The sequence below is a fragment of the Euprymna scolopes genome, chromosome 12, assembly GCF_053919585.1.
Source record: "Euprymna scolopes isolate OS-2025 chromosome 12, ASM5391958v1, whole genome shotgun sequence".
Classification (NCBI taxonomy): Eukaryota; Metazoa; Mollusca; class Cephalopoda; order Sepiida; family Sepiolidae; genus Euprymna; species Euprymna scolopes.
The window spans coordinates 32,471,947-32,488,228 of NC_136493.1; the positions used below are offsets into that span (position 1 = coordinate 32,471,947).

The 16,282-nt window shown below is 33.0% G+C and overlaps 1 protein-coding gene across 1 annotated transcript in view; it reads left to right on the forward strand.

Moving 5' to 3' along the window:
* Positions 1-15,014, forward strand: part of LOC145291245 (4-trimethylaminobutyraldehyde dehydrogenase-like) — a 49,737-nt gene extending 34,723 nt beyond the window's left edge. Inside the window, exons 5-11 of the mRNA XM_080136852.1 lie at positions 410-654; positions 2,438-2,545; positions 3,940-4,059; positions 6,813-7,001; positions 9,434-9,663; positions 11,803-12,023; positions 14,869-15,014. Of these exons, the coding sequence (XP_079992978.1) occupies positions 410-654; positions 2,438-2,545; positions 3,940-4,059; positions 6,813-7,001; positions 9,434-9,663; positions 11,803-12,013 (1,103 nt within the window). The 3' untranslated portion in view covers positions 12,014-12,023; positions 14,869-15,014. The remainder of the gene's footprint in view (positions 1-409; positions 655-2,437; positions 2,546-3,939; positions 4,060-6,812; positions 7,002-9,433; positions 9,664-11,802; positions 12,024-14,868) is intronic.
* Positions 15,015-16,282: the final 1,268 nt, after the last annotated feature.

Sequence of the window (16,282 nt, forward strand, 5' to 3'; positions counted from 1 at the left end):
CATATGCTATATAATGAGGTCCTACATTGATGAAAACAGTAGTCCAAATAATACAAATAATCAATCCTCATCTCAAAAATTCTTAATAAAAATATATATATATATATATATATATATATACACACACCAGTAGTTATCAGTCCAAATGCCAAAAGATTGAATCAATTCATGCTCATAATTTTTTTTTTTTTTTTCAGGCCTAAATTTTCAAATTTTCGTTATATTACTTCTTGCACATGTTTCGTTGAATAGCAAAAGATCACTAAACAACTCTTCAGAGACGTATGGATATTCCTCAAAAACTGCTAAAAAGTTTAATATATATTTTATATGATACAAGTTTAATGTATATATTTTTTTTTAATTTACTCTTTTGTTAGATGAAATGTATTTCATTAAATCTTTCTAGGCGAACACCTGACTCTCCCGGGCGGGAGTTTTAATTACACCCGGCGTGAACCTCTTGGTGTTGTTGGTGCCATTGGAGCTTGGAATTATCCTTTGCAAATGGCGTCTTGGAAATCGGCTCCAGCTCTTGCTTGTGGTAATGCAATGGTGTTCAAGCCTTCACCTTTTACGCCAATATCGGCTGTTATGTTGGCAGAGATCTACACACAAGTCGGAATACCTGCTGGATGCTTTAATGTGATTCAAGTGAGTGATTAAAAATAAAAAGTTGTTTGATGTGAAAATTGCAATTAAACTAAATTTGTTTTTCCTCTAGATATTCATATTGGAAGTGAAAATAAAAAAGTAGATTTAAAGTCATCCAAATTGCTTTTCTTTTCACTTTCAAAACAAGCGAAAACTGGCTTGCAGCCGCGTCATGTTTCAAGGTCAAACATCACACGACTTAAGGTTCTCGCACCTGTTAATTTCATTTTATAAACGTTAAATTAAGAGGTTTTTCATTCCTCTTCTCTCGTGGCCGAGATGGCTATGTCCCAGGGTTTTTTTCCCATTTCGTTTCCATCTCCACGTCAAAGGTTCAGGGTTCAAGCCTACTTTCCTATTAAAACGTTTTTTTTTCTTTTATACCTCCAAACACCTGACCAACGCTTTTTTTTTTAAAACAAGGGTTGGTTTGATCATCCACCCCCACCTCTCCCCAACACCCGGGCCACGCCGGGTACCCCCCGCTAGTATATATATAAAAGGCAAAAAAGTGCGCGCATTTTTGTATGTCCAGCAAAGGTTTTTTTTGGAGGGGGGGGGCGTCTCGGGGGAGGGGTACTATTTCTTAGAACTGTTTATATACCCCTAGATCATAATATGTACGATTTGCGAATGGACGTGGTGTCTAGATTTATTTTAATCAACTTTTATAAAAATCGCGCTATTCCGTTCTGTCACGTGTTTGTTCGACTTTTTAGTAAAAATAAAGTGAAACTGATGGAACGAAGGTAGTTCCTCGGCTTCTCCGCCAGGGACGTCCAAAAAGCAATCAGTTTTGATCAATGCTGTGAAAATCGTCATATAAGACAATTGCTATTCATGTGGACACTCCCTCTTTTTATGGGGAGTTGGTTTTTCCCCAACGTCTTAGGGAAACAAATCAAAACAAACAAAAAAACTGCCTCGCAGCCAAAGTTAAGTGCGGGATTTCATTCCCCTATGGCGTGATGTTTGACCTCATTAAATTTACACACCTGTCACGTAACTTTGTAATCGTTTAATTTCAACCATTCTCATATCTTTACCTTCTTGGTGTCGTGGTAAGTTGTCAGGCTTTTTTTTTTCGTTTTTGCCTCAAGGATTCGGGTTTGAGCCTGCCTACCAAAACTTTTTTTTTTCTTTTACACCTTATAAACACCTGGGCAATGCCGGGCACCCCTGCTATAAATCACATCTGTCTGTTTAAATGTATGTACATATGCATGTCTGCCTAAAACTTTTGACAGAGGCAATGGATTTTCACGGGATTTGTATCATTTTGAAGTGCGGCCCTTCGAAATTTCAAATATCGAAAAATTGGCTAAAAACATTAATTTCTTCACCCTCAACTGGGCACTTTTTTACAGGGAGGGGTTACTTTTTTCGCCGATATTTTTTAAAGTTATCCCTGTTTTTTGATTGACTAGCCTTAATTTAAATCTTCGTCACTTCTGGTTTGGCAATGGATGCAACAGCAAAGATGTCACACTTTTTTTTTTTCTTTTCACATTCTTTTCCTCTTTCGCGGTACAGGTTCAAACCTGCCTGCCTACTACCACTTTTTTTTTTTTTTTGCTCAACATACACCTCCAAATACTCGGGCAATGCCAGGCACCCAGACCCAGGCTAGTGATATATATTTTCAGGCTTGAGTTGAGAAGATAGTTAAAACAGGATATCCCCAAAGAGGTTTTCTGTGATAATGAATCTTATTTCAAAGTTTTTTTTTTGCTTTTGTTACTTCAGATTTAATGATTATTTTATGCTATTTTATTTTCTTAAGGGAGGTGCAGAAACGGGTCAGTTACTGTGTGTTCATGATGGGATCAATAAAATGAGTTTTACTGGAAGTGTTCCAACAGGCTCTAAAATTATGGGAGCTTGTAGTAAGGTAAGTTTTTAAAAAAAAAATTGTTTGATATCTGTTCTTATATTAAACTTTTTTTTTATTCAAATGAAGTCGCAATAAAAAATTATAAAAAGACAAATTATTCTTTTCTCAATTTCTATATGCATTGGGAGGTGGGGGTTCCGGTTGTAAAATACTCTTAAATATGATATTTTAATTCGTCCAGATTTTGTATATATTATTATAGCCGTGATTTCAAAAGTTAAATAAAAAAGTATTTGGGTGCCATCAGCTAGAATTGAAACTGAAAGCAAAACTGTAACATTCAAAGCTGGTGACGTTACCACTGTACCAACATGACATGCATAGGAATTGATTAAAAATTAAAAATAAAATAAGATGACTGTACAAAATGTATAACCACTTTTTGGCCTCTTAAAAACTATTTTAACCGGTTAAAGACCCATAAAATAATGGGCCATAAAAATCCAATTATTTGAGGCCCCTAGTACTGCTCTGGGAGTTCTAGTTTCAAAAGAGAGTTGAAAATACGGAGACAGACAGACAGACATAGTGAGTTTTATAAATTAGATTTATTTTGACGATTTAAATCCTTTTTAATATAAAGTTCAAAGTAAAGATTGTACATGGAGACATTATTGTTGTTTGCAGCTGTTTCAAGACAGTGTTTATTTTAAGTCTTACAATGAACCATAAGTTTTTTAAAAAATACAAGACTATCTTCAGAACAGCATTTTTGCTCTTTTCTCTTCTCTGAAACCTCTTCCCCACAGAAGAGACGTTGCAAGCCTGTCTCTGCTCTATCATTATTTTCATCGTAAGTGCTTGACTGAACTCCAATCTATGGTCTCCCCTTGTCAAACTTTCACAAAGAAACACTCGACTAGCTACAACCACTATATACAATTTCCCTCACTCTCTATCTGTGCCTAAATCTACATGCAGATTCCATGAACAAGGCTGATTTCCCAGAACGACCTGCCCATGGAACACTGTTCTGGTGGCCTGCTTCCTGGTTGAATACAACACAGTAGTCCTCAAATTCAATGTAAATAAGTTCTTGTTGAGCTGTCCGTATAAATAATTAAATTTTACCTAATTTACACTATTAATGATTGCTATACTTATATATACCTTAGATTCATGAACCCTTATCCTTGAGTAGACATCGGGCCTTGATAAGTGGTGACTCCCAAGTAAAAAAAAAAAAAAGAGGATCCTTATATAAAACCAACACGAATCAACATTACAAATTCAACGAGAAATATATATTTTACCTTAAAAGTTTGAATGATATATTAACACTAATCAATTTGTTTTAATTGCAAGTTTTGGATGCATATTCTAAAAAATTTAAATTAAAAAAAGCATAAGTATAGTTTCATGATTAAAGTTTTCTTTTTTTTATTTCTCAGGACATCAAACCTGTGACTCTTGAATTAGGTGGAAAGTCTCCATTAATCATCTTCTCAGACAGTAATCTGGACAATGCAGTGAATGGAGCCATCTTGGCCAACTTTCTCAATGCTGGACAGGTGAGAATACAACTTGTTCATGAATATGTGGAAATTATGGTGCTTATTCAGATTGACACTTATGGCGATAAACAAAAATGAAGAAAAACATTTTATTGTGTACCTACTTGTCATGGAATGAAGATGGTATATTCCAAAAATCACAAAAATTGATCAAGTAGTTTTAATTTTATTTTTGAAAAAAACGTTTGCTGTTTTTATCAGTAAATGACAGCTGAAGCCATTTTAATATTCTTCAAATTTTATTTTTAACTTATATAAAATGACCGTTCTTAAATAAATGTTCTTATAATTTGAAAATGTTGATTTCTAGAGAGAAAAAAATACACATCATTATGTTAATAAATTTTGGTTTTGGTTCAAATTGTGTGTTTCAGTTGTCTTTAAAACATTATAAAAAAAAAAAAAATTGAAATGAAAATCGGTTGTCTGCTCTTGATCCTTTTATGGCTGCTGTTTTTCCTCCCACATTGGCACAAAGTAAAATATGATTTTCTTGAATAAAAAAAATACTTTATCAAATTTCGTGATTTTTGGAATGTGTCATTTTTGTTCTGTGACTGGTATATACATTTTTTTTTTTTTTTTACACAGTGGTCACCACTTATCAAGGCCCGGAAGCCACTCAGGGATAAGGGTTATTGCAAGTACATTACATTAGTGTGGAGATTTGATGAAGTGTTTCTTAAGGGGGCGGTTCATTAGGAATTTGTTAACATTGGGCATAGCTATTCAACTTTTTGAGTAAAATAAAAAAAAATAGGCTTTTCTTTTGAAACTACTCTCATATAATGGTAAAAATTTTTTTTTTTTAACTTAAAAATAGCTCTACATTGAATTTTGAGTCATGATATGCAATAAAAATTTTGACTGGACTAGTATGTATATGTATTGTAAACTCTTAAACTATATACTTATGTAGGCACATTATTAAAAAAATAATTTTGGGGGGTAAACTTTGTGACCTGATTGACCTAAGGGAGTGTTTTGCTCCCCATTCAGGAGGATCAGACTTCCCAGGGGCCGAGGAGAACCGGATAACTATGCTGAGATAGCTTTAATAGGTCCCGGGCAATGGCGGATATCCCAAGACTTGAGCTTGAAATATATAGATATAAATTGTTTTTATGTTTGAAAATTGGAGGTATATTTGTTATTTGACACAACAGGAAATGTGAGAATGTTAGAATAATCAACTGTACTTGTCGACCTAGGAAATCCTTCAGTCTATGACTGTCTGAATGATTTGATGTGACCTTTTAGGTCATGAGAATTGAATGTTGATTTTGGCCCCAGATTTCAAAAATATCGACTATAAGTCGAGCTGCACACACGCAATCTGCACTGCATGTCGTAATTTGATTGACTTAGGAGATTTTCCTCGTCTGACCTCCTCCCCCACTCGCTCGAAGATTAAGTAGATTCCCATTTGACTCCAAGGAGCACAGATCATGTGGAAACCTGCCGTTCCCTGAAGACGTGACCCCTCCTCGAATCCGTCTGATGCTATCTGTGAAGAGAAGAGAGATTTGAGACTTTTAAAAACTTACTAAGAACTGAACCATATATTTGTAAAAAGACCTGTAATATATTTTGTGAAGTAGAATAGAGTTCAAGCGTCTGTTGTCCTTCTTGCCTGTGTGAGTTTTGTTCGTTTTCAGCATACCAGATTTCATGTGATGGCCTCCAGAAGTACGAAGACGACATGAGCCAAGTTTTCGACAATCGAGGGGTCCTTACGTAACTTCATAAGAGGGGGTGTTATACTTTACAATGAAACAGTAGTGTCTGTAGGTATTAAAATAATTATAGTAATTATATATATATATATATATATATATATATAAATGCTTATAGCAATACTTTTTGAATGAATTAAATTATTTACACAAAAGTGCATTTTAACCTAAATGCGAGTTGAGAATAAAGATTCAGCCACTCTGATGAATCATGGATGGCGGAACACATCAGTGGATAATTATATATATATATATATATATATATATATACTTTGAGGATTAGAACAAGAGTCTAAAGAGCAGAGTATATTTTAATGTATTAGTGCATTCATTAATACAATTAAAATAAAAGAAAAGAAAACAGTGCTCATTGTAATGTAGATATATAAGCTCAATAGGCATTTATATCCTTAGAGCATTGATGATGATACGTACGAATTTTAGAAGGGCGGACCATTGCAAGATACATCTGCCTTACTTAAAAATACTAGGTTTATTTTGGTGGCTTTAGTTAAAAACCCACCACCCAATATTTTTGCTGATGAGGAGACCTTGTTTTCAAAAACGATATGATAAAATTATTGTCCAAGACTCAATGTCTATCACAATAAAAACATTGTTTCCGAAACGATCGTACAATTTATTGATTTTGTTTGTTCTTCCTTATGAAATCGATTTTTAATTTTAATTATAAATTATCAATCATCTTACTTAATATATATGCGCACACACACACACACACATAATGTATATATATATATATATGTTTAAAGAAAAAATAGAAAAAACCGAATGAAATTATTAAAAAATCAACGTTTCGTCCTTGTTTCAGAGGACATCTTCAGGATAATTGAAATAAAAATGTGATAAAAGAAAAAGTCATAGATCGTGCGAAAAATATATATATATATACATTAAGAAAAAAACTAAAATTCAGTGTATTAAAAAAAACATCTTTTTTCTAATTGATTTCTGGAGGATGAAATGAAGAAAGAACTAATTTTATCTTTGTAGGTTTGTTCCAATGGCACCCGTGTATTTGTTGAACATTCTGTAATGGAGGCTTTTGTCAAAAAATTGGTCAGCAAGACAGAAAAACTGATTGCAGGTGATCCGATGTTGGATAGCACAACGATTGGTGCAATGATTAGTCCTGAACAAGCTGAGAAAACTTTGAAATACATTCAAATCGCAAAGAATGAAGTAAGAAAATTATTTTGCTGAAAATGTTTTTTTTTTTGTTTTACTTTTGTGCTTTATTTAAATTTCTCCCATGAATTATTACTTTTTTTTTTTTTTTTTTAAATCTAAATTCCAATTTTTATCTATTTATTCATTTTGTTCATACTCCAAACAAGGAATATTACAACTGAAGCATAAGGGGATACTGTCATAGGGGCCAGATAGTAAGAGAGGCAATTAGATATTTATTCACATTACATTTAAATTTCTACATGTTGATACAAGCAGGGAGAGAATTTCAAAGGCAAGCAGCCCAAGGGAAGAAACTATTGAAGTATAAACCTTCCAGCATCTATCGACCTCTACAGAGAAGGGGTGCAATTTTGCTGCAAAGCCAAAAACAAAAACAATTTTTCTCTACAAAACAACCAAACCAAACACCATGAATAAATTATTTGAAGATATAAAGAACTTAAAGCATAACATTTTTTTTCCCCAAATTACTAGATTCAGCATTAAAAACCTCAAAAGGGGTTTTTAATGCTGTAAAACAAAAATCTTGCATGAAGATTTGTTAATCTCAATAGTAATCAAATTGCGTGACCATTTCTTGTATGTCTGTGTTTCTCACCTCTATGTGACTTGCACATTATCTTTTTTATTTACTATTAATCGATCAATTATTGAAACCAAAAACGTAATGCTGTAAATTATATTAAAAATGAAAAAATAATAATAATATTATTTGAATTCTTTGGACTACTGTTTTCCTCTTGGGTGTTATTTTTCACAATGTTTCGGTTGATATAACCTCCGACCTTCTTCAGGTGTATCTTATTGAACCTGAAAAACTTTTTGTCAAACTCTGGAATTTGCACGGAATTTCGAACAGAACTCTTATTTAATCCGTTCCATCAATGATGACTGTGTATAAATATATATATATACATATACACACACACTGTGTATATATATATATATATATATATACATATACACACACACATAGTAATGAATAGTGATATTTACATCTATAAACAAAAATAGGTTTAAGGCTCTTAAAATTAAAACTAGAATTGTTTACAAGGACGTGTGGCGCAGTGGATAGAGTACTTGGTAAAATTTAGTTGTAAAAGTTACATTCCTGAAAATTGAAGGTTCAATCCTAAGTGTGGGTGATCCAAAAAATACAACTGCGAATTACTTAGATCTCTGATGGAACAAGAGCATGTTATCCTAACAGATTAAATAAATGGTTCCATTGGAAATTCTGTGCAGATTTCCAACTTTGACACAATACACTTGAAAAAGATTGGCGGTTATATTGGAAGATGAAAATAGTAGTTCGAAGAATCCAAATAATATTAATAATCAATCGTCATCTAAAAAATTCAGAATTGTAAAAAAAAAAAAAAATTATGCAAATAAATCCGAAGTAATGCATCTCAGTTTCTTCATAAATTTTAATCAATGTTTTCTTGATTTAAAAAAAAAAAAAAGAATATCTAATTATATTGGAAAAAAAAAATCTAATCATATTGAAATAAAATAAGATACTTAAATAACACGTTTCAGGCCATTGTTTGCTGCAAGACTGTTAGTGTTTGCTGAAGCACGTTTGAACTAAAGTCGAACACATATCTGATGAAGAGATCTTTCACGAAATATTATAGAATACGGATATTTCATCAGACTATCTGACGCAGGTAATCACAGTTCAAATATAAATATAATTGTGTGTATGAAATCTATTAATAAAACTTTTTCATCTGCTTCAGTTTGTGTCTTTCCGTTACCTCTGCATTGTACTGACTTCTACAAATTACATTTAAAAAATATGTATATATATTTCATGACTCTTTGACATTTGAAAAAAATTTGAAAGTATTTAAACTATTGAATGACTTTAAAATTCTTAGCAAATCCTCATGCACTAAAAGTTTTGAAAGTTTTTTGAATGGAGCTATCGTGGATTCTTTAGACTTTCATTATTTTCAATACGTTAAAAAAAGAGAAATGAGCAGGTAGAAGAGTAAGAGAGGCAAATGGAGATAATCGGGTCAAGATCAAAGTGTAGTATCTGTTCCGATGCTACTCGTAAGATAATTTGTCTCGCTCAATGGAGGGGAAACTCTCTATACTGAGATAATTATTATTTTTGGTCTCAACCAGAGTGCCCCTTTTGCCATATTTTCGGAGAGCTGGTTTAACCCCACATTAAAAATGACCTTGTGTCACATTCTGCTTTTGTGGAGAAGCAAATAAATACAAAGAGAGATGATTTTAAAATAAAGATGTCACACATACTTTTTAATCTTCCTCTATTTTGTTTTGTTTTTTTATGGACCCAGACAATGCTGAGTCGTCTTGTGTTTACTTTCATATTCAACATCAAAACCCAACACTCAAAAATGTCAATTTTTCATTGAATTTTTTATTCTTTCACTATCCAGGGTGCCAAAGTTGTATTTGGTGGTGAGCGCCTGGCGCTGAAAGATAGTCGATTTCAAGGAGGTTATTTCTTGAGTCCATGTATCCTGTCAGATTGCCAAGATGGCATGACTGTGGTCAAAGATGAGGTTTTTGGTTCTGTGATGTCACTGCTGAGCTTTGACTCTGAGGAAGAAGTCATCAATAGAGCCAATGACACGTCTTTTGGTTTGGCAGGCGGAATATTTACAAGGTAAGCATCTTCTGCTCGTTTGAAATTAATAAAAGATGGTTTAAACTAATATCAGAATAAAGAAAATGTGTATATTTTATACACGTACCTACACAAAGACATAACATAAAACTGCATATTTGAGCTGTAAAAGATTATCATGGATATAGGTTCCCTGTTTAAAGAGAAAGAATTACACTCTCTCTGTATTATGAACATAACCTGTTGCCGTTTTAATATGTCAAAGTGTAACTGTTTTTCTGTCTCCTAGTTAAGGCATAATCAAAAGTCTGTACTGCCTTTCTTTTTACTGGTTTTTCGGCGCTTCTACACTATTGGGACAAAATTTCGGAAATCGTAATACTGAATTTCACATCGTATTTTTAAGATGATTATATCCAAAAATTACGAAAAATTGATAAGATAGAAAATTATTTATTAAAGAAAATAAATAATAGAATTTGATGAAAACGATCATAAAACACACGAGAGTTCAAAAGGGAGGTCATTTTCAGTTTTGATTTAAACAAGATAGCGGCAATTTTTCATCTGCTACCATGATTAAAGTTTTTTTTTTTTTTTTTTTTTTTTAAATAATTCAGTAATATTCAGGTAATTCGCAATTCCTTCTGATCCATTCGGTCAGAATAAAAAAAAATAGGAGGCATTATTTTTGGAACGTCCCTCGTGTGTCTGTGTGTGTGTGTGTTGCAGCAGATCAGGATAACATCAGTACCCTTGGCTTCAAATCCAAACAAATGGAACCTATACTTGGTCTTCTATGACAGACTCTCTTCAACCTCTGTTAATGTCTGTCTCCTATTTTCAAATTAAATTCAGCTTTTATGGCTTCTTCTATTTCTTAAATTGTTACCTGAAAGTACATCATACTTACCCTTTCTCCCAATATTAAAAAGATCTTTCTAAATCATGATCCATAAACTGTATTAGTACCCATTTTTTTTTTAAACGTTTGACCCCATTTTAAATTTTTATTTATGAAGATTTCTTTTTATACCAACAATTGGAACCTATGAATTTGATGCCTTTATTCAGTCTCAAGACAAAGGATACCCCCCTCCTGTAGGGGCAGCTGCACATGTAATTATGTGGAAAGGTTTGCACAATCTCCAACCACACCTCTCCTGAATTGGCACTGGTTGAATCCAGTGGCGAGAAGTTCAGAACGACTGGAAACAATGCTGAGATAAGCAGAGAGCACATTCAGCACCTGGCAGTCCCAAATGGTCATTGATCTGGTAGTGGCAAGGCTCAATGTTGCTTAACTTTGATGATCTGACGGGAACCAGTGTGTCAAATGTGATTATGCCTATGAATAAACCCAATTTATTTTATAAAAACAAAACTACTGGATGGAATACTGTTGCCATATCTGGGCAGGAGCTGCTAAAAACAGCCTATCCTGCCTTGACAGAGTACAAAATAGACTTCGTGGCTTAGTGGGGGATGCCCTTTTCTCTACCCTGCAACCTCTCTCCCACAGAAGAGATGTTGCGAGCCTATCCTTGTTTTATCGTTATTTCCATGGCAGGTGCTCGTCTGAACTCCAATCTCTGGTCCCCCCTCGCTAATCTTTAACGAAAAACACCCGTCTAGCTGAATCCACTGTGAAAAATTTCCCCCACTCTATATCTGTGCCTAAATCAAAACGCGGATTCCATGAACAAAGCTTCTTTCTTAGATCTGCACGCCTGTGGAACTCTGTTCCGTCTGCCTGCTTCCCTCCGGACTACAACTTGGATGTCTTCAAGTCCAATGTTAACAAATTCCTAATGAACCGCCCCCTTAAGTAAACACTGCATCAAATCTCCACACTAACGTAATGTACTTGCAATAACCCTTATCCCTGAGTGGCTTCCGGGCCTTGATAAGTGGTGATCACTGTGTAAAAAAAAAAAAAAAAAAAAAAAAGTTTATGTAAATTTTGGTGAACAGTATTTTTCCTCTCAGTACATTATGCATGTTTTTTTTTTTTGTTCAACAGTCATATTTCGTTAGGTATGATATCAGAGGAGCACTAGAAATTCTTATTTTGCTTTTATTTCTAAAATAAAATCTTTTTATCAGCCCAACAAGTAAATTGCTACATGGAAAACAAAAAGTCCTATAATTCTGCATAAATTTTGAATTCTTTTTCAGAGATCTGCAACGTGCTCATCAAGTGGCAGCTCAAATGGAAGCAGGCAGCATTTATGTGAACAACTATAATGTCTACATTGCCGGCATGCCATTTGGTGGTTTTAAAAAATCTGGTATTGGTCATGAAAATGCAATGGTCACGTTAAATTATTATTCTCAACTGAAATCCGTTTACGTAGAGATGGCCGACAATATTGAGGGACCCGTCTAAAAATGAAATGGTAAGATTATTTTATGTTTATATTTAAGTTATATCCAGCCATCATTATCACTTGTATTGAGACTCTTCCATTATAGTGAAAAGAAAACAATTATCTAAGAAACCATGAAAATGAATAATTAACGCTCATTTTTCAAACAAATATGCAAATTAGTTAAACTTCATGTAGTCGCTCGCATATCCATGACTGAGTATATTAAGAAGTCTGCTTTCATAATTTTCAAATTTGGCAAAATCTTTTTAATCGGTTTTCGGCCAGAAATTTGCCTGTCAAGGGGTCAAAGTTCAACGATTTGACCTTTGAAAACTCTACAAAACTCCTCTGCTAATTTTGGGTCTAAACACTTGAAATTTTAGATGTAGGTTACTTGGACATGGATCAAACATTTTAATTTGATTTGAGCCCAAAACAATAAATGTTAAGGGATCAAAATTGGGATCAAAGTTAAAAAAAATTTGACCTCTGCAGTCTCTAGCATACTATTCAGTCAATTTTGGGTCTAAACATTTGAAATTTAACATAAAGTGTATTCAGACATAGAGGAAGCTTTTTAATCAGTTTTTGGGTGAAAATTCGTCTGCCAAGAGGTCAAAGTTGAAAGAGTTGACCTTTGTAGATTCTACCAAACTCCTCCACCAATTTTTGGTCTAAACACGTGAAATTTTAGATGTAGATTACTTGGACATGAGTCAAACTTTTTAATATATATATATATACATATGCACATAAAGTTATGGACTGTATATAGGGTCCGAGAAAAGCCGGGCTGAATTTCTAGTAAAATATAAATAGTATATTATTCTTATATACCAGTTTCAGTTGTTCATGGTGTGTATAAACTATTAAACAGAAATGAACACTTTAAAGCAACAGGTTGATTGTGTGTGTTATTTTTTTTTTTTTTTATTGCAATTTCACCCCAAACAAGGCACATTGCCACTTTGCTGTAGGGGGCTACTATCAGGGACATAAGCTACAAGGGTACTATGTGGGGAGTTGGGCAGCAAGATGTCGGTTCACGTTACACTTGAACTTCTGCATGTCAGTACAGTTGGGGAAGCAGGAACTCGGAAGGAAATTCCAAAGTCCAGCGGTTCTGGGGAAGAAACTACTGGAGTAGAAGGCTCTCTTACATCTAGGGATCTCAACTGTGAAGGGGTGGGATTTTTCTGCTTGTCGGGTTTTCGGGGGTATTTACGTCGAGGAGGTACAAGTGCTTGCAGTTCGTCGGAGCATTCACCATTGAAATACTTGTAGAACAGGCAGAGGGATGCTACATTACGTCGATGGGACGTATGTGACAGACAGACGGTATTTGCTTCCCGGGTGCTATCAGCTAATATAGAAACCGAAACATTTAATTCTCTACCAGTATTTGCTACAATATGATGTAAAGAGATGGAAATCAAAACTTGAAAAATTAATGCAGTTTAACATATACGAAATGTATGTCAAGAGTGTGAGTTCCATATAGAAACGTATGTAGTATGTTGTTTTCTTTCTTTTTCTTTTCTTCTTTCTTGCCTTGTTTTAAAGTTGTCTCTCAGCAGTTGTATTTTGAAATGTATGAACAGTGCGTAGGCAATGCGAGAATAACATCAAGGGTGTGAGTTCGATATAGAAACGTAGATTTAATTTGAATAAAATAAAATTAAATCAACATTTTGCTACTTGTACAGTTTAATCAAGACATTAAAAAAGGAAAATATCGAAAAGAAGGTTATATTGTACGTATCTGTTATGGAACGAAGTTCTACGAAAAAAAAAAATTTCACTTAATTTCATCAAGTAGTTTTTTTTTTTTTTTTGTACAGCGAAAAACAATTTGTTGTATCGAGCAAAAGGTTCGATTTAAGTGTTTTGATCCAAAATTGGCAGAGGAGTTTGGTAGAGTTCTCAAAGGTTAAATCGTTGAACTTTGACCCCTTAACAGCCAAATTTCTGGCCGAAAACTGATCACATAGATTTTTCCAAATGTCAGTACCCTGTATATCAAATTTTGAGTCTGTAGACAAAAATTGACAGTTATTGCATAGGGAAATGTACACAGACAGACACATTCACTTTTATATATATATATATATATATATATATATAAAGAGAGAGAGAGGGAGGGAAAGAGTAATCAAATATTTATTAACTTCTACTTAAAAAAATCTTTGTCATCTAAGTGAGATAATAAAATGCAATAACAACAATATTCAAAAAAAAAAAAAATTGTGACAAATTCTATCCAAGTTTTTCCAAAAAGATTGATTAGAAAATTTATTTATTTATTTGTAGACTGTTATCCTCATCTTTATTGTTGTTGTTTCACCACGTTTCGGCCAACTTGTCCTCTGGCCTTCTTCAGTTGATTTATCACGACAGGATAGAAATACTGAGCCTTGTATTCCCAGTAATTACTGCCTTCCATGGTTATCGTTGTTTCGCCACGTTTTGACTAACTAATCCTTTTGGTGGGAATCTTCAGACAGTGCTCATCTGGAACCATAGATTCAACGTCTCTATCCACTGTGCCACAGGCCACGAAATGTGATCAAAGTTGGATTTTTTGGTCTTATAAATTCTACCCAAAGCAGACCAAAGAATTAGTTGGCCAAAACGTGGTGCGACAACAACTATGGAAGGCAGTAATTACTGGGGATACAGTTAAGAGACTCAGCATCCCTATCCCATTACGGTTAATCACCTTGAGAAGGCCAGAGGATTAGTTAGCCGAAACATGGTGAAACAACAACAATTATGAAGATGAGGATAACAGTTTGCAAATAAATAAATAAAATGTACAAATTACACACCTCAAAGGATTCCAATAAAATATAACTTTTTTTTTCTTTTGCAGGTGATGAAAAACGGTTTAATCACGGAGATTGTTAAACATGCAGACTTAAATTCCATCTTTTCCAATCAAAGAAATTCCCCAAGAATGATAATCAATCATCTATGAAAGATCTATTAAAAACACTGGATATGATTTCAAAAAGAAAAGTCTAGTCTGAAATCAATACATTTTAAATAACATCATGATTTTTTTTTTTTAGTATAAAATTTAAAAAAATATATATATTAATAAAGATAGATTAGCTGGGTTTGTATTACTGTGCACATAGATTCAAAAAAGTTGTCAAAAAATAAATATGTAACAAATAAATGTTATCAAAGGCAAAATAAGTTACTTTTCTACCTAACTGGATAAGTTTCTAGTGTTTTTATTTAGTGTAACATGTTTATTTAGCTTGAAAAATATAGTGTTTACCGAAGTATTGGAAAATTTATAATAGTGCCCAACTCTCTATTGAACACACTAAGTTTGGGAAAATGAGTTAAAAATAAAAATATACAAAATACTGTTAGAAATTCACTCAATATATGTTACAATGACATAGGCTAACATATATTTGGTGGGTTTTTAATAGTATTTTGTATATTTTTTATTTTTAACCCATTTTCAACAGCGTTGGGCGCCATTTTAAATTTTCAAATATATCGGTAAACACTGAATGGTTTTTTGAGCTGAATAAACATGGTACATTGAATAAAAACACAAAAAAATTATCCAGTTAGGTAGAAAAGTAACTTATCTTGCCTTTGATAACATTTATTTGTTATATATTTGTTTTTTGACAACTTTTTCGAATCTATGTGTACAGTAATACAAACTCGATTAGCTTTATAATTAACAAAATGTCTTTTTTTAAAAACCAATACAAAAAAAAAAAAAAAAATCAATAAGTTTAATCAGATGTCCTCAAGGCTTCCTGATATTTGCATATTGGTTTTGAAAAAGGATGTTTGCTTAATGATAAAATTGATCTTTATTTCTATAATTAATAAAATTTAAATCTTATTTTAAAAATTGCTTTTTTTTTTTTATGGAATAACACTTATAATCCAAGACAGGTAGATATTACAGTGATTAATAACCCTATAAAAAATTCTAAGTTCTGTCTATTACAATTTAATTTTTAAGTCATAGACGTTTGCACAACTGTTCGTATAGTATTGTAAAACTATGGGAAAAAAACAAACAAAGATATTGTGCTGTGAATATAAATAATTATTTTTTTTTTTTAAATATTTGCATATGATGTTTTACAGTTTGCTCGTTGAAATACGGACCGACTTTTGAAAGTAAACCTTTGAAGTTTTGTAATTTGGTTAGAGATATTCTCTTATTCTTATAGATATACTACCTGGCTTTGCCTGGGATTATAAAAAAAACTAAATAGAAGTTGTGAAATAGTGTTACCGTATAT